Here is a 16,550-nt window from a genome sequence, read left to right on the forward strand (position 1 = left end):
ACAAAAGTGTTGTAATCCAATCCGACACGTGGATATAAACGGTCTTCACCTTGTTAAAACCTTCACCTTCTTGAAAGAAATTATAGTGATACCAAGATAACTCTTCATGCTATTCGCAATGACACATCGCAATATAAAGTAACGGCCTCCTAGCCTAGTCGGTAGTGACCCTGCCTACGAAGCAGGTGCCGGGTTCGAATCCTGGTAAGGGCATTTATTTGTGTGTTCATCACAAATATTTGTTCCTGAATTATGGATGTTTTCTATGTATATAAGTATTTATACATATGTGTATATAATATATATATCGTCGTCTAGTACCCACAACACAAGCCTTATGAGCTTACTGTGGGACTAGGTCGATCTGTGTAAAAAAAAGTTGTCCTATAAGTAATATTTACTTATTTATTATTTATTTATAAAGGATGACTCACGCTAGACCGGGCCTTGCCCGGGCCGAGGCGTCCGACATGTCATTTTCTATGACGGGTGAGTGATCAGGTAGTGCTAGCCATAGAAAACGAAGCCCCGGAAGCTCCAGCCCTGCCCTGGCCCGGTCTAGCATGTCATCCTTAACACGCATTTAGGACCAAATGAAGGTATTAAAACGATTTTCAGCTTGCTGTAAATTAATTCCTTAAAACGCTTTTCATTAATCTAATAAGATTAGCCTAATAGTACAGTCGCCATGAGATATATCGGAGCGGCCACGGTGCTCACAAATATCTGAGCACGCCTCTATTATCAAGGCGTTAGAGTGCTTGTTCAGATATTGTGAACACCTCGGCCGCTCCGATATATCTGATGGCGACTGTAATACGCTATGGGAGCATTCCACGGGTTGTGCCGTACAAACGCATTTTATTTCCTGTGTTGCGGACTTGCGACTTTTTTCGAAATTTAAAGCAGGCAATTATTTTCTGTGCATATTTTTGACCATTTGTCATAGAAAAGGAAACTCTTATACCTGCAAATCTTCAGAAAATTCGCGTTTAGACGATACAAACGGTAAACAATTTCATGGAATGCTATGACGATTTTCAATCGAATCATCATCATCATCATCTCAGCCATAAGACGTCCACAGCTGAACATAGGCCTCCCCCTTATGGGGGGTGAATGCCATAATCGCCACGCTTGGCAGGCGGGTTGGCGATCGCAGTCAAGTATACCGAATTTGAGGGACGCTGCTGCCCGTCCACCGGTGGTCTTGGACGTAGTTTAAGGACATACCCGGGTCCAGGACCGGGTCAATCGAATATCGGTATTAAACGTCTATTGCACAACAATAAGTTTCATTAAAACACAACTACACGTTCTTTTAAAAAAAAAACGCATTGTCAATTTAATGTAATGCAAATTAAATCATTGCTCCATTCAATCAAGCTTGGTGTAAGTTCAGTGTGATTATAGTTTTCGAGCTCGGGCCGTGATGCAAGGCGACCGCTAGTGGTTTAGTAGAATCTTCACGGTGAGCGCACGCGCAGGTTGTGTAGCATGGCGCTGATATTGAAAGCGGCTTGGCAGGGATACAGATATGTGTTTGAAGAGCTGACTGGTAAGTTATCTTAATTACTTATACATTCTTGTATATTTATTTATTTGATTACCAATAGTATTCACAAAATTTATTTATTTATATATATATTTCAGTGATCTCGATAAAATTTGCTATATGGGGGTTATCGGGGGCGAAAAATCGATCTAGTTACATAGGTCTTATCTCTGGGAAAACGCGCATTTTTAGGGTTTTGAGCAAAGTTCGGTCTTCCAGATATTTATCTATTAAAACTTTGTTGATATCTGGGTCATACACATTTTTTTTGCAATCTCGTTCGCGTGTTTCCTCTACACATCGCAAATTTAAGGGAACCTTAAGCTAATTTAAACGCGGCACCTTTACAGGCGGGATACATTTTTTCAGTCAGTACTAGAGGCTCAAATAAGAAAAACGGAATATCTAAGTATGTACAGAGTTTACAGTGATTTATGTAGAGAGTGCGGAGAGTATTGTCCACTGAAATGTCATTTTTAACCGACTTTCCTCATAGGGAGGAGGTTATCAATTCGATTGTATGTTTTTTCTAAAATGTCTTTGACCCATTTCAGACCGAAATTTATACAAATCAGTGTTTCAATATATTCAATTGCAAACTGTTATAAATGGAATCTTTCGCTTGCTCGGATATCAATTACACGAAGTATTAGCACGAGAGGTTAAACAACAACTTTGCTCTCTTTTAAAACAAATAACTATTACTTACACTGTAGATCAGTTATGCACGTATGTACAAAAGGATGATTGGGTAGTAAATTGCATAATTGAACTATAATTTTAGTATATGTGGGATATGTAAACCACCTTACACTGTTAAAAATATTCAGGGAATTTTACATAATTTTAGGGCAACTTTCGTTGCCCTAACTTTTCTGTATTTTTACATAATTATGTAATTTTACAAGGCGTATGTAATTTTACATATCGACCTGATTTCATTATTATGTAATTTTACATTTATGTAATTTTACATAATCAAACAAATTGACGGTTATGTAAAATTACATTTATGTAATTTTACATAATCATACTGTCAGATATGTAAAAATCTCACTTATGTAATTTTACATAATCTGTAAAATCTCATTTATGTAATTTTACATATCCGTAAAATTTCACTTACGTACTTTTACATTTTTTTCGGTAATATTACAGGGTAATTGTATGTTTTGTTACAAATTTCGTATGTATAAATACATAAAGTTTGTGTATTAGTAATGATTTTTATGTATGATTACATTTTATTCAGTAATATTACCGAATTATTATGTATTTTGTTACAGATTTCATGTGTAAAATTACACCAACTTAATGTATTATTAATGTTTTTTGAGTATTTTTACTTTTTATTCGGTAACATTACACAATTATTATGTGTTTTGTTACAGATTTCGTATGTAAAAATACATTAAGTTTTTGTATTATTAATGATACTTTATGTATATTTACATTGTATTTGGTAATATCACAGAAGTAATATGTGTTTTATTACAGATTTCGTATGTGAATTTACACAAAGTACATGTATTATTAATGATTTTTTTAAGTATTTTTCCTTTTTATTCGGGAATATTACCGAATTATTATGTATTTTGTTACAGATTTCGTCTGTAAAATTACACAAACTTTATTTATTATTAATGTTTTTTTAAGTATATTTACTTTTTATTCAGTAATATTACAAAATTATTGTGTTTTATTACAGTTTGCGTATGTGATTTTACCACAAACTTTATGTATTTTTAATGATTTTTAAGTATTTTTCCATTTTATTCGGTAATATTACTGATACAATTTATGTATTTTTACATAAGAAAACTGTGATTTTAAATATGGGCAAGGTAAAATTACTTGTTGTTTGTGTATTATTACCTGTAAAATTAGGTAATATTTCATGTTATTAGGGGATATTTTTCTGTAAAATTCAATACAAATTCTGTACATTTACGGTAATTCTCCGGATTTAGTTATTAACCATTCGTTAGTTTTTTTTCTTATGTATTTTAATTAATGCAGCCTGTCTGCAGACTGCATTTATTAAAGTACATAAGAAAACAAATACCAACTTGCTAATAGCAAAATCCTGAGAATTATCGATAGCATGTAAATGTACAAAATTTGTATTGAATTCTTTAGGAAATATCGCCTAATAACATGTAAAACGAACTAATTTTATCAGTCATAATATACAAACAACAAGCAATTTACAGTTTGGAGGTTATTTAATAAAAAACAAAATTACAAAGAAATAAATTTATTGATTTTCACACACTAAAATTATAGAGCACACGCGTATATACACGTCTACGTGCATATTATTATTATTTATTCTGTGACAGAGTACAAAAAGTAGAAGACATATACGACACTATAAATTATATCTTATGTACATAAGTACTTCTTATGAATTAGTCTTATAAAAGTTTCGGTTAATAAGGCCTATGTGAATCTAATGCGTGAAGCCTATACCATTTCAAGTAACGAATTGTCTGAAAATGTTTGTTACTGACATTAATTATTGTTAGTTTTTTTAGCATTAGAAAGAACTTGCAAGAAGTTAAGCGATCTTGACATGTCTTTTAATTGAAAAACGCTTTTTAAAAATCAAAAACTATTACTTATGACTTCCTTCTTTAGGATTTATTTTAAAAATATACCTTTGTATAAATTCTAATGTGTTTTGACAGTCCACTGGATATTCCATATTCAAGTTGCAGTAAGCCGCCGTCAATAGTTGTAACGACGTAGGCAGAATCTCAGTTTCGCTAACAATCGTTTTTTCTACCAGCAAGTAATATAATTATATTTTCATTATCTGTGGACAAAAAACATAATGGTTAAAACAGGTAATATAATAGGCCCCCAAATTTAATACTTCCTCCTCAAATAAGATAATTTATCGTATTACGTTAAGTGGCACTACTAGTGAGTAAGGGTACAAGTCTCGGGCAGCGCAGTTTTAAAAGGGTGTAAGTTCCATGCCCCTTTTACAACTAAGCTGCGCGACACTTGTACCCTTTTTCACTAGGGCCACAGGTTTATTCAATACATTTACGTTTTAACACTGTATGTTTCATATAGATTATATTATGATTAATTATAAATTATATGAAACATACAGTGTTAGGCTTCGCAGGTAAGGCATTTTATCATTGTAATAATAATTAAGTCTCACCTAAAAATACAATGTTAGGCGCAGCTATTTCGGATAGCTCTGCAACTTGAACCCTGGTTAATGGTTCCTGGAAAAGAAAAAGTTAATAAGATTAGTAAATGGAACTACTATATTTAGGATGGTACCTCATCTGGAAGAAAATGGATTATGAATTATATCTTGGGTATTGCTCTCCCTCTATGTGACGGATGATCAAAATAGCGTGGGCCTATGTTGCACCAAACCTGAGTTCCACTAGGTACAGCCAGGGTTCAGCATCAGCTCTATCTTGTCAACTTCAAGCGTCAAATTTTTAAATTGACATCATACTGCAAAATAAATGTGGTTTGAGTCAGCACATTAATGCTTAACAGTAGGTATCCAATTATAGTCTATTCTACAATACACTACATTCTACAATTACACAAAAAATATTTCATTACGAAAAGTCAAATTAATTTAGATTTACTCACCTTTTTCAATGATATTTTTTAAAGTTGGGTCCATTATTGGAACAGCTTTCTTGATTGTTTGGTCTACTGACCAAATTTTAATAACGGGCATGTTTTACTGTAAAAGAATAACACAATTTATTAGTGTTGGTGACTATTTAATTAACCTACACAATCAAGCATGTACTAATATCGTTTTAAATTTAGATGTACTTAGCTAATAAATACTTACATTTTTTTAATGGCATACGACGAAAGCGGCTGCTCCAAGATTTTGTAGATCAGGTCTGATCCACCCTGGACGTGGACAGGACACGATATCAACTGGACTTTGTAAAGGACGCCGAGGAAACCGTTAGAAAAAAGTTGAACCGCGAACCCTTTCTGGAAGTACATAACGTTTTGAGGTCTAATGCAGATTTCACTAGATATTCGATGCAAGAAAGTAAAGGTATATCTAATACTTATATTTACCTGTTTTCTTGTATGCTATCTCCAATTTATTTACACGTTTACACAAGTACTACGTTCTACGCACAGCGAGTGAGCGAGCGCCATTTTGATGTGAACTCATGAACTGCGCAGCGCACAGCGCAGCTACAGGTTCGTGGCGGGGGAGGAGGGGGGTGCGCCTGACTAGCGATCGCGTGATCCATGTAGCTCGCGCGCCATTGGCGCGCGTTATAATATTGATCCATGATTGGGTGTGTGCCAGTGCCGCACAAAATTCGTCCAATCCGCGAGTGCTAACGGATATGAATTCATATTTGAAGATTTATAGTTTATTTTTCGAAATTAATAATTAGGTACACAATTTTACCAATAATTGCTGACATTGGTACATATAAATAACATCGTAAGTTTTGTTGCTTCCAACTTTGATGCTGTAATTCACATTAAGGGGTTCCCTGGAGCCAATGAATGACCTATCTGAATCCCTTAGTTTTCTAATTTTTTTTGTAGCTTATCATACGGTAAAGTTGAAAAGAATTTATGTACGAAATAGGTATCATTTGATATTTACCAATCGCTTTTCGGTAAAGAGGCAAACATGGTGAGGAAACCGGACTAGTTCCAACAAGTTTCCTAGTTTCCCCTCTGGGTTAGAAGGTCAGATGGCAGTCGCTTCTGTAAAAACTAGTGCCTACGCCAATTCCCGGGATTAGTTGCCAAGCAGTTCCCAGGCTCCCATGAGCTGTGGCAAAAAGCTGGGATAGCGCGAGGAAGATTTATTATCATAGGGTAAAGTGCCCTATTACCAGCCACCTGCATTAATCGTTGAATAACTTTTATAATATGTCCAAAACTACACGGAATGTTTGTAAGTATACACGGTGTAATATGAGGAAACCGAATAGCTTTAACCACGCATTTCTGAGGTCAAAAGAAAGAAAAAATGTAAGATGAGTTTAGGTATACTTCACCAAAAAAAAATTTTTGCTGTTGTTTTGTTTTTTCAATTTCTTGAATGTACATGTACATAAAAATAAATGTTATTTGATGTTGATTGGTAAACTTTTCACTTAAAATTGATTTTTACATTTTTTTTCGTAAAACCTACTTTTTGCAAAGCGTTACTTGTCACTTTTTGATATCTATCAAGAAGGATATTTTAGACTACGTCCCATAGCAGCAACATCACCATCAAAAAGGTCTTTTACACTGTGTAACAATAAAAACTTGTTTTTTTTTTAATTAATATTATCTCTGAAACTAGGCGAATTTCAAAAAAGTTTATAGGACATTTTTGTCTCTAAATATGATCAGGAATACGCAGTTAAAATTATTCGGTTTAAAATATTTCGGTTTCCTCATGTTACACGGTGTATTTGTCCGCCATTATCTCGCGTTTAGCTGAACCGATTTTGATGTGGTTTTCAGAAAAGTGTTTGTTACATTCGGGAGAAGGTATTAGTATACATAGAGCTGAGCTGATGCTGAACCCTGGCCGTACCTAGTGGAACCAGAAAAGACAAAACTGTGGAAAAATACAATTGGACAGCGCGGCAATGCCGCCAGCCTTCTTGGCACCCTGCCCAAAGGCACAGAGCTGGAGCCAGGTTTTTATTTATAATTTTAGTTTATATTGTAGTTAGTTGTAGCTTTATGTAGTTTTTAATTACATGTAGTTAATAATTTTTTGTAACATATTTGCTGTGACTTAATTTTTTAATAAAAAGAGACGTCATGATCGATTACCTTTTTTCTAATTGGGGCATTTTACCCTATCCCATATTTACTTAAAAATTAATTGGGAAGAAAACTAACTTTTTATCCCGCCAGGTGGGGGTGGCGAATTAGCGACTTTACCTCGCTTTGACATAAAAACTGTCAAACCACATACATTTTTTGTAAGTTATTCTATTCTTGTAAAATTTTCTCAAAAATGCCTATGTCTGATATGAATATTTGACATATTTATTTTTAGAGACGTCAAAGACGAACCCAAATAAATAGGTACCTACCTATAGTTAAAATTTTTCGAACTGATCTTGTTCACTTACCTGTACTAACAATGGCATTGTTCTATTACAATCCTATTATCTGCTTTTGTTCTCGTAGGCGCCAACCAATTTACTTACAAAATAAGTTCGAAGTACATTGCATGTATATTGAATTTTAAACCTTATTTCTTGTTGAATGGGGTTAAAATGGTCTAAAAAGATAATATCATATTCAATCTTTTGGAAAGTCACATGCACCTTAGCCACGACAGGGACGTATTCTGGTGTTAAATAAAATATGTAGAAAGATAAAAATGTATAATTATTAATAATAATTTATTATACATATTAGTTAACAAAAATAATCACATTTAATCAAAATCAACAAGGTCTTATACAAATATATATCAATATTCAATCTGCGAAATGTTTTACATGCTACTAGAGGCAAAAAAAGTTACATAAGTGTATATATAAAAAAATAATCCCATGTGTCCATAATCAACAGATTCTTATACAAAAATATGCCTATAATCTTAACACACACAATTTGATAACAGGCCAGGTAATTATTTTTTATTGGTGTCTCGCTCGCTCTTTTATTAGGTATAGGTCAGAAAAAATTACCACTAAATAACATTCCGACATAAACAGATAAACCACGTGCTTATCAATTGCAACAATGCGAGTACGACCCTGGCGGCACATCTGTTATCTCTAAATGCAAAACGTATGAAGTGTTATTCTTACCTTCAAAGCAATTTTATCCTTATGATAAGACTATAGAGCCGATAATATAATGAAATTTTATGGTATCTCATAGCTGTTTTTCTACTGAGTGCATTATTTTTGAGTGTCGATGGTGGTTAAATGCAAAAAAGTTAGGTTAGCCATTATTTAGTTAGTGTATTTTGTAGTCTATTGTTTAAAGAAATAGAGTCGTTATAGTTAGGGAGGCGAGGTAGCTAAATGGCGTAATTCAACGGCGCCGTCGAGACCTATCAAAATCGAAAGATAAAATCATTTCGAAAAGAAAAGCTCGTATGGCAAAAACCATTTTAGCGGTGGGTTTGGCGTGTACGGTTTTTCAAAAATGTTAAAAAAAACGGTTACTTGGGCATTCTCGAGCGCGTCAGATATTCATACTACGTATGCCCCGAGTGCCTCTGATAACAACGGTATACTAATCTGCCGGTTTGCGTGGTGGGGGTAGGCATATAAAGTAGTCAAAAATGCAAAAAAAATAAATTTACTCGAGCGCGTCAGATTTTCGGAAGGGGTGTTAAGTAGGCCCCAAGGAAGCTTCCTTTAAAAAAACTGACGATTTCGGCGTGACGATAAGTTACGATGAATTTTTGAAAATGCAAAAAAATAAAGTTTTTTTGAAATACTCGAGCGCGTCAGATTTTCATAGGGGAGGTTTATCTCGGTATCCTGAAAGCATATTTTTTTAATCTGACAAAAATGTTGGTGGGTTCTCTTAATCTGACCGAAAAAGGTTTTTTGGTTTCTTTTTTTCCTTTCTTTCTCCTTGATAAAATGGGGAATTTAAGAATGACAATAAAGCGATAGATACAACCAACGTAAATGTAGATGAAATGTAGTACACACATTCAGCACATTCGAGAAATATACCGTCGGGTCTTTTCTCTCTCTTCAATCGGCGTCATACTGAGGGCACATAGGTCTACGTTAGGGGACCATAAACATATATATATATATATATATATATATATATATATATATATATATATTAGGGTGTACCGAAAATTAATTCCCTTCTACCGCTTCTTTCCCCACCATCAATGTTGCGAAATAAAGGAAAAATACTGGTAGGACGGCATATTTCCGCGAAGCGCTCAGTCTGTATTACATGGTTATGGCAAATTCCTCTTTTTTGCTTCAATTCTTCACTTCGTTTTGCTTACGGTACGTCCAAAAAACAATTTGAGGATCAACAGGCTATTGAATAATATACATACATGAAACTGTACATGTTAATATGTAATACTTTTGTATACAGATACGCGTAACTTTTTCCGAGTCCACGAAAATTGTCGAGAAGCTTTAGAAAAAAAAAATTTTTTGAGATATAATAAAAGTCACATAATTTAATCATCGTTATTTCATAGAGTCTGTGCGGAAAGAGAAGAGTCGTGGCAGAAACGGGAACTAACATTTAAAATTTTATATGGCAATCAAAACTTTGACACCTGTCTTGTAAAAAGTAAACAAACTTCTGTCATTGTATATTTTTATTAACAAAAACCGCAAGTTTTATGTATATAATATTTTCAAAACACGATAAAACCGTACATAAAACCACAAGAAAAATTATGTTTAACATTGTTCGGTTTTGTCAGCGGGAAGAAAACGGCTAAAAGCCGACTATCGACTTACAAAAAGTCACGGAACGTGTTTCCGCTATTCGCGGGTATTGATGTTGTATTTAATATTAAATAATTACCTATTTAATAAGCCCCCTAAGTAACTTGTCTCCGGTACATAATCGGTAAGTATATTCATTCAAAATATATTAATTTTCATAAATATGCAGGTCATTCATGATCTTTAAAATAACTGACAAATAGTCTTGATACTTGCTATTTTATGCATATTTATATGTAATTTCTTTTTCAGGATTGTGTAAAAGTACCTACGGTATCTCGAATAAAGGACCGCTAAGTAGGTGATATACAAGAATTCGTAATCTACGTGCCGGATTCAAGCACATCCAGTTCAGATGAAGATAGTTCTATGAGTGTCCCTGGTTGTTGTTCTGAAGCTAGCTCAAACATAAGTGACATTGAATATTTTAATTCAGACTTCTATTACAAAGAATAAAACTTTTTCTAATAAAATATTTATTTTCTTTATTTGTAGGTTCTGTTAGTTAGGAAATTATATTTCATATTTAGCAGTGACTTTTCGGCGAAGTAAAATATCGTGAGATGAGAGAACCGGACATATCCCAATAAGGCCTACCTACTTATGCACTATTTTTATTCATATTCATATTTATTATTAATAATGTACACATACATTACAAGTCAAGTTTACAATGGGTGAAATATATCCCAGATAAAATTACAGTTCTATTGCCCAATTTCTACCCGATCTACCCGGTTTTAATAACTGTTGGACTGCACAGATTAGGCAGTACATAAATGAGACTCTATCTTGTTTGGTACTAAAATTACAGTTGCATTGGGTAGATTTTTAACTAGTTTTAGCAGTTTTGTCAATCGCACTGTCACTTTTTAGTATCTGAGACATAAGAACAAGTGTGTTTTAAAAATAAAACTAGTGCCTGCGCTAAATCAGAGGATTGAGTTGACGAGCCGACACCACCACCAGGCTCCGTTCAGTAAGCCGTGGTAAAAAACCGCAACAAAAGGAATTTAAGTATCATGACCTTTAGTGTCGTACTATAATCACGTGACCAGTGTTGTCAGCATAGCAAAAACCATAAAATAGCACTGGCGCGCCCTCAAATCCCACGACTCTTCTCTTTCCGCACAGACTCTATCAATTTTTTTAACACCCTCAGTTTTCGAGATATACTCAAAAAACCGGGAGTTTGAGTTTTTATGATGCTTCAAGTCAAAAAGTTTTAACTTTGGACAAAAATGTAAAGAGACCTTTTTTGTGTAAAATAAAATTACCTTTTTTGTTTATTTAAACTTTTTTTTGTAAAATGTATCCCACCAAAAACATAAATGTAAAAAAGGAGAGCCAAGTTCAATACAAAAATTATGCTTGGCTGTGGGGCTCGCCGCAAAAAGAATGGAGATCTAAATGAGTGCCACTGCCAAGTTCTATGCAAAATCCAAATATGTATTTATAGGAACAAAATAACATTATAAACAAGTATTAAACTCTATTTCTTTGCTTTATTGGATAGCTATAACAATTGCTGTTATTTAAAAAAATGTGAGATCTTAAAGTAGGTTAGATTTGACTTGGCCAGTTTTCATTATATCAATCATTTTATATATATTGTAATTCTGATAAAACCTGGCCAAGCCAAATCTAACCTACTTTAAGATCTCACATTTTTTTAAATAACAGCAATTGTTATAGGTATCCAATAAATCAAAGAAATAGAGTTTAATACTTGTTTATAATGTTATTTTGTTCCTATAAATACATATTTGGATTTTGCATAGAACTTGGCAGTGGCACTCATTTAGATCTCCATTCTTTTTGCGGCGAGCCCCACAGCCAAGCATAATTTTTGTATTGAACTTGGCTCTCCTTTTTTACATTTATGTTTTTGGTGGGATATCAATACTTTTTGTAAAGAAAACTAGGCAGGTATTGAGATTTAATGTTTTTTCTTGTGTTTCCGCTGTATGGTTTTTACTTCTGTTCTTTGTATTAATTATGTGGTACCGCGCGCCGCCGACGACACACCGTTGGCCGGTTGTTTAGAGCGTATTACAAGTTTTTTTGTATGGGGACACCACTTATTTTTTGACTAAACTTTATTTTAATATAGCAAATATAATAATACATATATTGGGGTAGTTTCAAATATCTGCTTGTAACGGTTCCAACGCTACAATAAAAAAATTTTTTTTTGTATGGGGACCCCCCCTATTTTTTAACTTTTTTTTATTTTTAGATTTTTTCCTACGGTTACACACAATAACCGAGCTGGATTCCAAATTTCATCCTTCTAGGTCATCTGGAAGTAGGTTAGGTTTAGGTACTTATATGTCAGTCCCAATAAAAAGTGTTTTTTTTGTATGGGGACCCCCCCTATTTTTTAACTTTATTTTATTTTTAGATTTTTTCCTACGGTTACACACAATAACCAAGCTGGATTCCAAATTTCATCCTTCTAGGTCATCTGGAAGTAGGTTAGGTTTAGGTACTATAAGTCATAAGTCAGTCTTAAAATTTACGACTTTTTGACCTTCATACCTTTATAACCGTTTGAGCTAGCTTCATGAAATTTGGGCTTCTAGATATCCTTATGGATATAATTAAACACACGTAGTTTTATGTGTTTACGTCAAAGATGTTTTGAGTTATAGAAGGGTCAAAAGTGGCACCAAGTGGTTCGTGTAATATTACACTCGGCGCTGGTTAGCCAGTTCCTTTGCTTGAACTTGGCTTGACACGCTGCCGCGTGTCTAGATCGTTCGCGACTTATATGCCGCAACGCGTTCTTAGGAAGACGAAATGGCTCCTCCACACTTCCGGTCATGCGGAAACCGGCAGATTTTGTATTTTTAGTAAGTTTTAGATTATATTCTTCAAAATAAAAAAAATAAAAATCGCGCTCGAGAATGCCGGATTAACGTTTTTTTTTTTACAAGTTCGCGACCCTATAACTCGGCGGCGTCAAGGACTTATCGTCAGATTAGTTAAATTTAGTCTTTAAACACTAAAATCAACCCCCAATATCTTAATCTGACGCGCTCGAGTATTTCAGACTATCCATTTTTTTTTACTAATCTGATCGTCTATCCTAGGCGCGCGTCACTACATATAGAGCTAAATACTTTACAAGGTTGTTCTATTAGGTCTAAGGTATCTCTCATATCTTAAACTGCCACGCTCGAGTATTGCAGAAAATTCCCCTATTCGCCTCCCTAACCATTAATCTATACTAACATTTCAAGGCGGTTATAATCCGCTTTTACTACGAGGTGATTATCCTAATTTGTGGTTTACGATCCACCAGATAATAGGATTGTAATAGAACAATGCCATTGTTAGTACAGGTAAGTGAACAAGATCAGTTCAAAAAATTTTAACTATAGATATGTATGTAGATTTCGTATTAAGTAACTAAGTATTTCTATCTTTACATAATATTAATGAATCTATTTATCTTTAAGTAGGTATTAGTAGTAACGATGTGGTGTGAGCACAAACCGATTTTGCCTAAAATTAATTAGGTAAGTACAGTCACCTGCAATAATATGTTACTCTTCGAAGGCCGCAATAATATGTGACACGCTCTTATGGCTCTACAGATAAGGTCGTGTCAGATATTTTTGCGGCCTTTGAAGAGTAACATATTATTGCAGGTGACTGTACCTACTTACTAAGTAAGTACCTAAGTACCTTCTTAATTTCGACCGCACGGGCGGCATTCTCAGCAGGTTAAAACTTGTTCACGGAATTGTATTAGGGTATTCCACCTGTCCAGTTTCTGTTTCTTTGTCCAATGTGTGTTTTGTCTCACATTTTGCTTGAGAGAGAGAGTGAGATGCCATGACATTGGACAAACATATCATTGGACACATTACCGCACCGCACCAAGGTCATTGCGACGCACCCATAAGTAAGACCTTGACAACAACCTTGACAATGTCCTTGGTGCGGTGCGGTAATGTGTTAGCACTGTTAGCAGCTTTATGGTAACATTCCATTTCTAACCGCAGCTGCACTACCGGTACTGAACGCGTCGCTGTCATTGTCAATTTCCATAGTAAAATTGACAGTAATGCAGCTGCGGTTAGAAATGGAATGTTACCATTAGGCATTAAGTAGTTTGTGTTCTATTATATGTATGTAGGTAAAGGATAACTCACGCTCACGTTAGACCGGGCCGCATCTGGGCCAGAGCTTCCGGCGCTTAGGTACGTTTCTATGACATGACAGGCGAACACGTGATGCATTCCATAGAAAACGATGCGCCGGAAGCTCCGGCCCGGGCACGGCCCGGTCTAACGTGAGTCACCCTTAATGGGTACTCGTATGTTACCAGACGAACTCGCGGGCAAGAGCTAGGAATTCATAAATGTGAAAAAAACCGGACAAGTGCGAGTGGGACTCGCCCACCGAGGGTTCCGTACTTTTTAGTACTTATTCTCTTTATTTATTTTTCTTCTTAAGTTAGGTTAATTATAATATGAATATAAAAGTAAAATATAAAAACACTTACAAAATAATAAAAAAAAGTTATAAACACACAGTACTTATTTATTGTTATCACTCACACTTAATAATGAGAGAGTGAGATGCACTGACATTGGACAAAGAAATTGAATGCAAATTTGACAGGTGGAATACCACCCTAAGGGCCCCTTGCACCATTCCACTAACCCGGGGTTAACCGGTTAAATCTGGAGTTACCTAGGTTACCACTACAATTTGACACTGGATTAACGGTTTAACCGGTTAACCTCGGATTAGTGGGACGGTGCAAGTGGCGCTAAGTTAGTTAAGTAGTGGTTTGGTATTTTTACTTTTATGCTGTTTAACTTGTTTGAAATAAAATAAATAAAAATGTAATGTAAAGACACACATTGAAATAGTAAATTTGCAGAAAATTAAAGAAATATTGGAAAATTTCATTGTATTGTTTTTAATTTTACTGGCATTTTTCTGAATATTACATAATAGATAAGTAAATTTACATAAAAAAAAATTCACGAAAGTAGGTAAAATCACGACACTTTTATGTAAAGTTCCCCGCGGTACGCGTGTTGTTTGCTGTTGGTGCTGTTGTTGATGTGTTGTTGTTGGTAATGTTGTTGTTGCTGTTGTAATTGTGTAGTAGTTTGTTTTCCAAAGGGAAAAAGAAATAAAGTTGTACTTTTGCTAGGACAAAAAGATCCGCTTGCGAGCACTTCATTCCTGCAGCTCGGCCTTCGGCCTCGCGTGTTTGGGAAATCGAAAAGGACGCTCCGGACGCTCGGCCTTCGACCTTCGCTCTGCCGTGTCACGCCTAACTCCGTTAACTCGAGTTACATGAGTTACGAATAACCAGTCTAAATCGTCTTAAAAACCATTAAATATATATCTTCTATAAGAAAATTTTGAAAATCTTCATTATTTACTGAGAAAAGCATATGGCTAACTCATGTAACTTCATTTTTTTGCCGATGGCGTCAGGCACAACTCAGTTAACTTAAGTTGTATGACTGACACAACCAAAATATCAACATCGTTTCTTAAGTTACCGGAGTTAGGCATGACTGGCCGAGCGCTTGATTTATACGACAACAATATTCCTATAGTAATACGTGTCACGTCTGATCACGCGAATGTCATGTAACTTGACTTACATGACTTCGTGTGACCACTATAGTATGGAAGAGTTGATCATGCGGAAACATTTAATTCGAATAAAATGAAAACTATTCAATTATGCGAAACAAAAATTAAAGGGCCCAGTCTGTGACCATATTTCCTACATGTAGATTAGATAAAATAAAAAAATTACGACGAACCGTCAACGATAACAGCATTTGAATCTTTAAAACTTTAAACGTAATTATCTCGAAACTCGACTTTTAAAGTTACATGAGATGCGCGTGACACGGCAGCGCTGGGTTTCGAAGCTCAGCGCCGCGTTAAAAACTGCCAGGGTCCCTCTATGACATTTGGTCGAGCACCACCTAGGTCTGACCGTTTGGCCGGCCCGTCCAACATTTTTCTGACCGGAAGCGGTAGACCAAAAGTCGGAATTTTCTGGAGATCACGAGACCGCCCTCTATATGAAACTGTCAAAGTCTAACACACCACGAACCTCCTTCTGGGAGAACAATTGTGTCATCAGTCAGTCGTATTGCAGCTTTATATAATATAGAAAAATACGTATATAATAAAATTATTTTTGTCCCTGACATTCCATGTAATTTTACAGATTTTATGTCCATTGTCTTAGTGATTACTATACAATACATATTGAATATGTAAAAAAAAACATATTCACGGCCTCCTTAGCCTATTAGTTGATAGTGACCCTGCCTATAAAGCAGGACGTCCCGGGTTTGCATCTTGGTCAGAGCATTTATTTGTGTGTCTATTATCACGTAATATATTTGTTCATCAGGAGTTATGGATGTTGCCTATGTATTCAAGAATGTATCGATTATACATTTATACCTAAAGTGCCCACAACACAATCCTTATTGAGCTTACTGTGGGACTAGGTTAATTTGTGTAAAATTGTCCTATATATTATTTATTTATTT

General features: G+C 34.9%; 1 protein-coding gene across 1 annotated transcript in view; it reads left to right on the forward strand.

Moving 5' to 3' along the window:
- Nucleotides 1-1,382: 1,382 nt before the first annotated feature.
- Nucleotides 1,383-16,550, forward strand: part of LOC134665744 (very long chain fatty acid elongase 7-like) — a 29,656-nt gene continuing 14,488 nt past the window's right edge. The window contains exon 1 of the mRNA XM_063522718.1: nt 1,383-1,558. Within this exon, the coding sequence (XP_063378788.1) occupies nt 1,498-1,558 (61 nt within the window). The 5' untranslated portion in view covers nt 1,383-1,497. The remainder of the gene's footprint in view (nt 1,559-16,550) is intronic.

Source organism: Cydia fagiglandana, chromosome 7 (assembly GCF_963556715.1).
Source record: "Cydia fagiglandana chromosome 7, ilCydFagi1.1, whole genome shotgun sequence".
In the NCBI taxonomy this organism is placed as follows: Eukaryota; Metazoa; Arthropoda; class Insecta; order Lepidoptera; family Tortricidae; genus Cydia; species Cydia fagiglandana.